Source organism: Myotis brandtii, unplaced genomic scaffold (genome assembly GCF_000412655.1).
Source record: "Myotis brandtii unplaced genomic scaffold, ASM41265v1 scaffold190, whole genome shotgun sequence".
NCBI classification, from domain to species: Eukaryota; Metazoa; Chordata; class Mammalia; order Chiroptera; family Vespertilionidae; genus Myotis; species Myotis brandtii.
The window spans coordinates 5,756,027-5,768,406 of record NW_005357076.1 but is presented as its reverse complement, the minus strand read 5'-3'; the positions used below and the strand labels follow the sequence as shown (position 1 = coordinate 5,768,406).

Genomic DNA, 12,380 nt, shown 5'->3' with positions numbered 1-12,380 from the left:
CTAGTCGCCCCCAAATGCCCCCCCGCCGGCCTGGTTGTCCCCAACTGCCCCCTCTGCTGGCCCGGTCGCCCCACACAGCCTGCTTGTTCAGTCGTTCGGCCGTCCCTCACTAATGCCCCTGCCGGCATGGTCGCACCATGCAGCCTGCTGTTCAGTCGTTACTGTTACTGTGACAGCGTCCGGACAATTTGCATATTCCTCTATTATTAGTATAGACTAGAGGCCTGATGCATGAAATTAATGCATGGGTAGGGTCCCTAGGCCTGGCCAGCAATTAGGGGCCTTCCTTCCAGCTGCCGGCCGCCGACCAGGGCCTTCCTTGCCTGGCTGCAGGCTGCCAGCAGGGGCCTTCCTTCGTTCCACGCCACCCCCAGGTGGTCAGCGCATGTCATAGCAAGCGAATGAACTCCCGGTCGAACTCCCAAGGGGACACTTTTCATATTAGCCTTTTATATAAGAAGATTATGTCCTCAACTTCTAAAGGTCAATACAAGAAAAAGCAATGTGAACAATGTTCTTTTATCTTCTAGAAAACTGTTAAAAATAATGCTTATCATCATTCTGGGTTATTTATGTTAAGATTTATGCAACTAGTTTTTCTCTTGACTTTAGAACCAGAAAAAAATTCTCTCCTAAAAAGTTGCTATGCTCCTTTTTATCAGATAAGAACTATAGCCCTAGCAGGTTTGGCTCAGTGGATAGAGCATTGGCCTGCAGACTGAAGGTTCCTGGATTAGATTGCAGTCAAGGGCATGTGCAGTTGGTTACAGGCTCCTCCCAGGCCTGGGCCCTGGTCAGGGCATGTGCAGGAGGCAACTGATAGCTGTGTTTCTCTCACATCAATATTTCTCTCTGTCTTTCTTCCTCTCTTCCACTCTCTATAAAAATCAATGGAAAAATATCCTCGTGAGAGGATTTATAAAAAAAAAAGAACTATAATAACTGCTGGGTTTCTTTCTGGAATTTAGTTCAAGTATACTGGTGCTCAAAAACAGCATTAAATTTTAATGCTCAAGTACAGTTATCTTACCTTGGTTTTCAGGTAGAATTTTCTCCCCATTCCACCTCTATGGTTTCTGAGCTCTCTGACTTTAACATTTCTTTTGTATATATGTTCTCACTATAAAGGATCTCAAATCCTTGGAATGAGAAGAGATACCAAGAACAAAAACAAAAAAAATGAAACAGGATCTACAGCCTGCTTTATGAGTAGAAATTGAAACTCTTTCAACCTATCCCTAGGATTTATCAAGAGGGAGATTAAAGAACAGGAGAGAAATCCAATGGTTTGCCTGATAAATGCTCTTGGTCTTGGTGACCAAACTACTCCACCTGGAATACCAGTGAGCACATTTTTCAATTCAGTGACATCTGAGGCAATAATTAGGAACTAACATTTGCCCATGGGTATTTTTCCTCCTCTTCTCTCCTCATTCTTCTCCCTTTTTAACTTATTTGGTTTAACCTCAGGCCTACTGGGAACACTTAGGAACAAGTAGAGTGACGCTGGAGCTACAGAATGCTGCCTATTTGTTGGACTATATACTCAGGGCCATTGCACTGTTTGTGCTCTATATCTCACAAAGAAAAGTCACAAGGGACACATTCAGAGCTTCAGTGTTTCCTGGACACTGTAAATAATTCACTGTGAATAATTCTAAATAGCTACACGAATCTTTAGCCTAACAATTAAAATCAAAGTTGTTTCTCATCAGGTAGCATCCTTAAACTCAAACTACCACCAAATTTAAAACAAATATTCAACCATCCATTTCTTTAAAATACCTATACAGTACCACAGTTTTAATTAAATTCCAATATAACCATATATATTTAATACTTTAATTTTAAAAGCCATCAAACTAAACTACAGCAAATTATACACTGATGTATTCATTTTCAATGTTTTTATTTCTTATATTTTAATTTGAGATCTCTACATCATAAAAAGTTCAGCTTAGAAATGTCATTGTTTACTGAAGTATAAAGGCTAACATCAAAGAGCAAAAATAAAGGAAAAAAAGGTTAGATGATACATTTTATTTACTAGACCTGTAATATAAGCTTTTTTTTAAAGAGATATTTCTTCCTTTTATGAGAACAAAGCACTTCTAACCAATCCAAACCACCAATTCTGATCCTCGTCCTCCCTCTCAGAAATAAATTAATTTTGCATTGTATACTTTCTAAACAAGTGTGTGTGGCAGAGGGAACCGTGGGGGAGAAGAGTGTCGGAGAGGCTTGTTTTACTTGCTGATTTCAAATCTTTCCAGCTTCTTGAAAAGAGCATGTTCAAAATTTTTTGCCTGCATTGCAGATTTTTGGCAGGGTAACTTTGTCCTATTTCAAAAGCGTGGCTGAATTTGAAAAACTACAATTACTGTTTTCATCCTGTCATGTCAAAAATTCTTAGGAACTATTAAGGCTGATCTTCATTGCCTATGCACATCACCCCCAACATGCTTAAAGGGCTTAGATTTGGCCTTCAGTCACAAAAGGCAGCAAGAGACATAAAAAGAGGAACTCAGCTAAATCCTCACATAGCTCAGGATAAAACCCCAGTGATTAAAAACCTGTGACCCCATTTTTTTTTTCATTTAAGAAGAAAGTTTATTTAATGAGTGTTTGGTGTCTTGTGGAAACTCCAGGATTCTGAGACAATCAGATTCAGTGCCATATAATCAGGAACAATAGGCAAAAAGTAAAAAATTGGTTCAGTGAGGAAAACACAGCTGCTGCAATATCTTAATCTACTCAGGCTGTCATCAAAATACCAGACACTTGGTGGCTGAAACAACAGACATTTATTCTCACAGATATGGAGGCTGGGAAGTCAAGATAAAGGTTCTGCCGATTTGGTGAGAATTCTCTGGATTGCAGATGGCTACATTCTCACACGTGGTGAAGTGATTTTTCATAAGGTTAAAAAAATACTTCTCTAAACAAACATTTTATTCACCTTAAAAAAATTTTTACAGGATTCTTCCAATGGTAGCCAAGAAAATGCAGCTGCTTTCAGTTTTGTTTAACAAAAAGTAACCAGGGTATAAGTTAAGGTATCAGAACTCATTCTTAAACCAGGTAAAATTGCTCTGCTTTGTATGGTAAAGCATAAAGTTTTCTTTTTTTGCAAGGAAAGTTATAAATACCTAAATACAAACACCAAATTATTCTGAGTTTCAGGTAAGATTGAGAAAAGACAGTTATGTTCCTTACTGAACAAACAAGACAAAAGTATTACTTGCTATTTGAGATTCAGAAAGAATAAACAGACTGTAAACCCAATCAGCTTATGATTTTGCTCAAAAACAGTATTTTGTCTTCAAAACAATGGAAAAGGAGAAGAGGCCCACAAATTAAGTCATTGTATTAAACAGTTTTATATACAACATAACTAGAGGAAAATTTTTAATTTTTTTACCTTGTTTCACCCCATGAACCAGATAACCCATTTCTACAAGGCAATGATACAATAGTATGGGACCTGAATATTGTCACAAATTTTTTTTTTTTATTGTCACAAATTTTTAAAAACTATTCAAACGAGCCAGTTTTGTTCCTTTCTCTTTTTTTAATCCTCACCCAAGGGGGGTGTGGGGGGAGTGAGAGAGAGAGAGAGAGAGAGAGAGAGAGAGAGAGAGAGACATGGATCGGTTGCCTTCCTCAATGCACAACCAACTGAGCCATTCTGGCCAGGCTCAAGTGAGTCAGTTTTCAAATTTCTCTTGTTCTTCATCAATCCTAAGTAAAAGGAGTAAAGTGAGAGGTGGGAAGAGATGCTTCTTTGAAATAAAGCTAATATGGGTTTACTGAGCTAAAATCAAGGTGTGGCAGGGTTGTGTTCCTTGGGTTGATGTATGTGTAAATTAAAATTTTACAGTAAAAAGAATAACAACTCTGCAATGTTTTCTCTGAGCCAAAAACATTTGCTTGGATGGTCTTTTAGTATCCTCACACTGATTTACACAAAATTACCTGTATTACAAAAAGAAAATTAAAGTCTGCATTTCTGAAATACAATGAAGACTTTCCTAGAGAATCAAGTTATAGCAGTGATGGCGAACCTTTTGAGCTCAGCGTGTCAGCATTTTGAAAAACCCTAACTTAACTCTGGTGCCATGTCACATATAGAAATTTTTTGATATTTGCAACCATAGTAAAACAAAGATTTATATTTTTGATATTTATTTTATACATTTAAATGCCATTTAACAAAGAAAAATCAACCAAAAAATGAGTTCGAGTGTCACCTCTGACACATGTGTCATAGGTTCGTCATCATTGAGTTATAATGTTGAATTACCATGAGAAGCAGAATAATGGCTCTCCAAAGATGCCCACATCCTACTATCTGGAATCTGTAAATTCCCTGTCTTATATGGCAGAGACTTTGACAGATGTGATTTAGGTTCTGGAGTTTGAGATGGAGAGATTATCCTGGATTATCTGGATGGACTCAATCAAATCATGAGAGTCCTTACAAGCAGAAGCCTTTCCCTGCTGTGGCCAGAGAGAGAGGTGTGACAACAGAAGAAGGGTCACTGCTGCTAGTGTTGAATACGGAGGAAGGGACTACTAGCCAAGGAATGTGTGTGGCCGCTAGAAGCTGGACTTGAAGGGCAAGGAAACAGATTCTTCCCTAGAGCCTCCAGAAAGGAACACAACCTGCACACCTTGATTTTAGCCCAGTAAAGCCCATATCAGACTTCTCCCCACAGAACTATATAGTACATTATATTGTTTTAAACCACCAACCTTATAGTAATACAGAAAACTAACATAGTAGTCTATACTCTTTGATGGTAATGAAGAGAATTTCCTTTTGGAGAAAATAATGGCATGTCCTATTAAAAAAAACAAAATTTGCCTACTGAACGAGTATAATTTAAGGTAAAGGTTTTCCATAAAAATTTGTAAATATATGCTTTAAGTACATTTTAAACCTTTCAGACAACGGTTCAATGTGAAGTGTTACAAATGGGTGAGTCAACAAACCTCATTCCCATGTAACCCAGCTCTCTAGTCCAAAACCAAGTCTTTGATAGCCCAAAAAACCCAGTACAGGTGACCACCCTGCCCCACTCCTGTGGATTACTCACTCAATGAAGTCCTCTTTACACTGCTTTAGCATCTCACATGTCTGCTGGATCTCTTGCTCACTTAAAAGTACCAACATCCCAATAGTTAGGTGAAGTTTTTTGGGATTCTGGAAAATGGTGCTATCAACTCCATGATCCTGTTATAAAACGGAGAAAACAAGAAACTCAGCCCATACAAAAGCAAGTGGTAGGAATAAAATTTAGAGTCCAGACATAAACCCACATATTTATATATAATTAACTAATTTTAACCAAGATGCCAAGACAATTTAATGGAGAAAGGAGAGTCTCTTCAACAAATGATGCTGGGACAATGACTGAATTGTACACTTAAGATGGGTGTATTTTTGTGGTATGTAAACTATACCCCAACAAAGCTGTTAAACATAAATATGTGTGTGTATCCTTTTCTTTTTAAGAGCATCCAAGCAATCCTGAAGCAAGTTGTTACCTATAACTCAACCTGCTGAGAGCTATTCATGGAATAGTTTAAGAGTGGTCATCTCTTCAAATACCATATGATTTCACTTACATGTGGAATCTAAGGAGCAACATAAATAAACAAACAAAACAGAAACAGACTTATAGATACAGAGAACAGACTGATGGTTGCCAGAGGGATGTGGGGTTAGGGCAGCCGTGGGCAAACTACGGCCCGCGGGCCGGATCCGGCCTGTTTGAAATGAATAAAACTAAAAAAAAAAAAAAGACCGTACCCTTTTATGTAATGATGTTTACTTTGAATTTATATTAGTTCACACAAACACTCCATCCATGCTTTTGTTCCGGCCCTCCGGTCCAGTTTAAGAACCCATTGTGGCCCTCGAGTCAAAAAGTTTGCCCACCCCTGGGTTAGGGCATGGGTGAAAAAGGTGAATGGATTAAGAAGTACAAATTGGTAGTTACAGAAGAGTCATGGGGGTGTTAAATACAGCATAGGGAATATAGTAAATAATAGTATAATAATTATGTAAGGTGCCAGGTGAGTACTTGAAATATCAGGGATCTACTTTGTAAATTACTAATATATGCTTGTTTAACCACTATGCTGTACACCTGAAACTAATATAAAATAGTATGGAATGTAAACAGTAATTGAAAAATAAAACTTTTGCCCTAACCAGTTTGGCTCAGTGGATAGAGCGTCGGCCTGCAGATTGAAGGGTCCCAGGTTCGATTCTGGTCAAGGGCATGTACCTTGGTTGAGGACACATCCCCAGTGAGGGGTGTGCAGGAGGCAGCTGATCGATGTTTCTCTCTCATCCATGTTTCTAACTCTCTATCCCTTTCCCTTCCTCTCTCTAAAAAAAAATAATCAATGGAATATATTAAAAAAAAGAAAAGAAAAGAAAAAATAAAACTTTTTTCAAAGTGCTAACTGGTTTGGTTCTGTGGATAGAGCGTCGGCCTGTGGCCTGAAAGGTCCTGGGTTCGATTCCGGTCAAGGGCACATGCCCAAGTTGCGGGCTCAATCCCCAGTAGGGGACGTGCAGAGGCAGCCAATAAATGATTCTCATCATTGATGTTTCTCTCTCCCACTCTCTTCCTCTCTGAAATCAATAAAAATATGTTTTTTAAAATATATTCTCTCTTAAAAAATAAAAATAATTTAAAAAAGGTCTCACCAAAAACCAACACAGACAGTACCTTGACCTTGACTTCTAACCTCCAGAACTGTGAGAAAATAAATCTGTTGTTTAAGCCACTCGTTCTATGGTATTCTGTTATAGCAGCCCAAGTTGTCTAATACACCGAGCAATCCTACTGCTGGGGATTTATCCTGAAGATATATTTTCAATAATGTAAAATACATGTGCACAAGGTTAATGAATGGAGCATTACTGGAAAATAAATGTCCTCAAATATTAAAGATTGGTTGAAAACCATGTATAAACACATGTATAAACTGGTATGAAGTGATTTTTCCAGGACACAATAAATGAAAAAAAATCACAGTGCAGAAGAGCATATAGTTTGTTAACATCTGTATAAAAGAAGGGAAATAAGAAAACATACACAACCTACTATCTTTACAAAAAGGAACCCAGGACAAATAAACCAAAAAGTAATGAAGTTGGTTACCTATAAATGATGAGAGCAGGGTGGAAGGGACTCAGGAATGTGCTACACTTCTTCAGAATATGCCCTTTTATAGTTTTGACTTTTGGAAGCATGTTGATACTCTACATATTCAAAATAAAATTAAACTAGGATGCGAGGGGGGGAACTAAATGTTAAAAGTAAACTAAAAATGAACCCACCTGCATTTCAAATGAATACCAAACCCACACTAGAGGGGGTTTAAAAAAGAAAAACTAATCTGAGTAACTTTTGAACACAAAATTTTACTAAATATCTCAGTTGAGGGTTGTTGTTGTATTGTTGTTGTTGTTTTTTTTTGGGGGGGGGGTAGTAAACAAATCCTGAATTCTGTTTAGTAGGTTTATTTCTTACAGATGTATGGGCAAAGCAAATCAGAACTATTTTAGATGTATTCTAGGATTAAGCAAATGTGTAAAGAGGGACATAAAAATATGGACTGCAGAGGGAAAGAAAGAAGAACCCTGTAGGGATGGAGGGCAATTGATGATATCTTTGTGAACTCTTGATTTCTTAAAATAGATACCGTTGGTTCTCTGTATCCACGGTGTCACAACTGCAGATTCAATCAACTGCAGGTCAAAATTATTTGGGGGGAAATTTTTCAGAAAGTTCCAAAAATCAAAACTTGAATTTGTCCCATGCCAAGGACTAGGCTGACTCCACGCAAATGAAGTTATGTGTAGACATACCTTGCTGTAGCCTGTATGCATACAGGTTACATGCTAATTCTATGCCAATTTATGTAAGGGACTAGGATTTTGGTATCTGCAGGGGGTCCTGCGGATACAGAGGGACAACTGTGTATGCACAAACATGTAAGTGTGTATATATGTGTATATATACATACATACATTTTCTAGCTCTGTCCACAGAAAAGGGCTACATATAAATTATATAATCTCCAATACAAAGACTGTTTGAATTCTTAAGACTCGGATTCCCCAAAAGACTACAGATTATGTGGCTTTTAGACATCCCATCTATTCCTTTCCCTGCTCTTTTGTGTTGTTTTGTTGTGCAGTGTTGCAAGTGAACTCAAGTTGACTGAAGTGGTAGGCTCCCAAAGGGTAAGGAAAGAAAAGTTCTAGAGCTTCCTTTTTCTAGGTAGTAAGATAATAAATCTGTGTAGTTTTAAACCACTAAGTTTGTGGTCATTTGTTTTAATAGCAATAATATACTTATAATTTTAAACTCACAAAAAAAGATGTAAGACTACAAATAGTATCCTTTAATCATATTTGCCTATTGTCAAAATTTTACACTATTTTTTTTTATCATTTTCGTTCTCTTTTTCCCTTTTTTTCTAGACTACTTTAAATTGCATTGTGTATGTTATGGCCCTTTACCTCTAAATACTTCAATATATATTTCCTACAAAACCATAGTTTTTAAAAACATAACAGCCATATAATTTTAATCTTCAATAGATTTAACATTGGTACTTTTAGCTATGATTTGCCATCCACATCCTAATTTTGTCAATCACAGCACTTTTTCCCTTCTAATACAGGATCCAGTCTAGGATCAGGCTTTGTATTTAGCTGTTAAGTCTCTGCAGTCTCCTTGGATCTGGAACATTTCCACAGCTTTTGTCTTTCTTGACATTGACTTTGTTTTTAAAACATAGACTACTTCTTTAATAATAATAAATTTAAAAAAATAGAATGTGCTTTTTGGGTCTGTCTGATGTGTCCTCATGAGTGGACTCAAGTTGTACATTTCTGGCTAAAAATGCCGTCTACTAAGGAAAACTTTTCTCTTACTGAATTATCTAAAATTAATGCAGAACCAAACAATCTTCAAGGCAATGGCATAAATCCCTAGAGCCACTATTTTTATTTATTTATTTTCTGCTTGGAATATATCATATTTCCACCCACATTCTTCTTTGAAATGAATAAAGACCAACATCAAATTTTTACTCCAGGGACTTGGTTACACTGGGCCCTCCTCCAAGTTCACCATTACTTGGAGCTGGAACTATTTTACTCCATTAGGTTAGCCAACCAGGCTGGCGCCTGAAAAAAATTTTTTTTTTTTTTTTTTTTTTTTTTATTTATTGATTTTACAGAGAGGAAGGAAGAGGAATAGAGAGTTAGAAACATCGACCAGCTGCCTCCAGCATGCCCCCTACTGGGGATCGAGCCTGCAACCAAGGTACATGCCCTTGACCACAATCAAACCTGGGACCCTTCAGTCCACAGGCCAATGCTCTATCCACTGAGCCAAACTGGTTAGGGCTGGCGCCTGAAAATTCTAATGGTGGTTACCTTCCACAAGGCAAGGAGAAGCAAAGAGTAAAGTAACAGGAATTCCCTGGGGCAGTTTTATCTGGGGGAGGAGGGGGGGGAGTGTTTCTTTATGGTTATGTCAAATCAGTAAGCCTCAGTTTCTTTATTTGTTAAATAAGGTTTCATCCAAGGAAAAAATGCATGCAAAAGCTACCTCCATAGAAAGCATATGTGCAGGCCTATGCCACAGTTCAGAGTTCAAAATCCTGTCCTAACTCAGGAGTCCCAGGTGCAAAACCTTAACTCTCTCATTCAAACTGCAGTTCATGAAAATAATAATAATAATAAATAAATTTGGGGGGGGGGGGACACAAAACTGCAGCTTTGTGATTTACCACTAACAATCACCACATTATCGCTGGCCCTTCATTGATTTCACTTCTAATCCAGCACTCAGGCTCCCATGGGGCAGAACTGCTGGCAATGCTACCAGCATGAACAATTAACAAGGTACAATGAAATCTAAAAATGTGAAGTTTGGAAAAAGGCCAGTAAGAGAGAAGTATAGATTAGCCCACCATGGAACATTCTTTCTGCTTCTTTAATGCCTGGGTTAAAATTCAGCCATCCTTTCCACACAAAGGGAATAAAATGCAGGTGCATCTGCCAGAGCTGTCAGCGAACAAAAGGGAAGCCTCTCTTCAGACTCAGACCCCAAAGATCATGATCCATTACACGAGTTAAGAAAGGATACTAAGGCCCTGGCTGTTTTTGCTCAGTGGTTGGAGCACTGGCCCTAAGACTGAAAGGTCCCAGGTTCAATTCTGGTCAAGAGCACATACCTTGGTTGCAGGCTCAATCCCCACCTCCACTGGAGGACTGCAGGAGACAACCAATTGATGTATCGCACATCGATGTTTCTCTCTTTCTGTCTCTCCCCTTCCTTTCCACTCTGTCTAAAAACCAATGGAAAAAATATAACCTTGGGTGAGGATTAACAAAAAAATAAAAAATAAAAGAACACTAAAAAGAAATGTGTACCACCCAGAATGTAAATAATGTATAGCACTCTGCCTTGACAGTACATGCTGAGAGCCAGAGACAAAAAAATAATTTTTTTTAATCCTCAAATTATATTTACATATATCATCTTTTAGGAACTCGAGGCATAACAAAAGTTTGTAATTCAGGTGTAAAAGGCCTTTAATTGGAATAGAGTCTAGAGTTCTAATTCCAAGTCTGTTACAAACCAGCTATAAGTAGGCAAGCCATTTCACTTCTCTTGACCCTTGGTTTCTTTCTCCGTAAGATAAGGGAGATGGCCTAGTTCACCTCTAGGTCGAAGGTCCTATAAATTTTTAAATGCTCCCACAATGCCTCTCAATAAGTATAGGTATTTGTGTGGGATCCAGCAATTCAACTCCTGATATTCGATGCAAAGAAAAAGAGGAAATAAGCATGAAAGACTTCCCCTATGCTCATTATATTTTCTTTTTTTATGGCCAAATCCCATAAAATCATTGCTGGGCAGGTGATATAAACCTCATCACATAGGAAAGTTATTCAAATAAGGCAGACTGGTGAAAAAAGCATTGACTTTGCAAATTCTAAGTCTGCCACTTATCAGCAGTGTGAGCCAAAGTGAGTTAATCTCTCTGGAATTCAATTTCATCATCTATAAAACACACAACATTTCCTTCTCAGGGTTGTTCTGAGGATTAAATAAAATATATGTGAAGCCGGGAGACAACCAAGATGGCGGCATAGGTAAACACCTGAATTTGCTGCTGTGCACAACCACATTAAAACTACAACTAAAAGACAAAACGAATATCATCCAGAACCACGGGAAGGCTGGCTGAGTGGAAATTCTACAACTAGAAGGAAAGAGAAAAGCGCATTGAGTCCGACGATAGGAGGTGCAGAGGTGTGGAAGTGCAGAGGTAGTGCGCGTGAAAGGGGCTAGCAGCAGGATATGCTGTTGTCTTTTTCAATCGGGAGGAAGATACAAGTTCCTGACTGCTTTGAACTCCAGTTCCGGGTGAGAATTTGGGGACCCAGACGCATACGGTGAGAAACTGGACTGTCTGGCATCGGCCGGAACGTGATAGAGGCTTTCTCGCAGAGGTGCTTGCAGCATTCATTGTTCCTGCACGGGGCCCCGGGACACAGACCCCAGGACCTCTCCGAGGCTGAGCAGACTGGCAGCCATTGTGGTTTGCTCCACCCTGGTGATTCCCTGAGACCCCACCCGACCCAATTTACAACCCCACCCAAGCTGTGTGCAGAGGCTTTTGCATATGAATGGCCTGGCCTTTCTCCGCCTAAAAACCTGGGCAGACTCAGTGAGCGCCAAAGCCCCACTGAAGCAAGTCTTGCCCCAGAAGGGTGTCTCCAGCACAGAAGTTCTCCCACTGTAGACACAGCTGATTCTCACAGCCAATTGGCCTGGAGGTCAATTCCTCCCAGAGATACCAACAGCAATCAAGGCTTAACTACAACAAGACTGTGCACACAGCACACAAAGGGGTGCACCAAGAGTGTCCACCTCAGGTGATTGGGGAGGCTGAGCCCCTGGGCCCTGTAGGACACCTAACACACAAAGCCACTCTATCAACACAGCCAAGATGCGGAGACAAAGAAACAGGTCACAAATGAAAGAAATGGAGAAAAGCAAACTACTGGATATAGAGTTCAAAACCACGGTTATAAGGCTACTCAATAATCTTCTAGAAACCTCCGAGAAATATAGTGAGACCCCTCAAGGATATGAAAAAGGACCAATTAGAAATTAAGCATACATTGACTGAAATAAAGAATATACAAAGATCCAACAGCAGACTAGAGGACCCCACGAATCAAGTCAAAGATTTGAAATACGAAGAAGCAAAAAACACCCAACCGGAAAAGCAAAAGGAAAAAAGAATCCAAAAATATGAAGATAGTG

General features: G+C 38.9%; 1 protein-coding gene across 10 annotated transcripts in view; it reads right to left on the bottom strand.

The window, feature by feature from the left end:
- The window catches only part of ASCC1 (activating signal cointegrator 1 complex subunit 1), a 123,864-nt gene that overhangs the window by 61,680 nt on the left and 49,804 nt on the right, over positions 1-12,380 (bottom strand). For all 10 annotated transcript variants that reach the window (XM_014538399.1, XM_014538397.1, XM_014538400.1 and 7 more), the window contains one exon: positions 5,100-5,236. In XM_014538399.1, the coding sequence (XP_014393885.1) occupies positions 5,100-5,236 (137 nt within the window). The remainder of the gene's footprint in view (positions 1-5,099; positions 5,237-12,380) is intronic.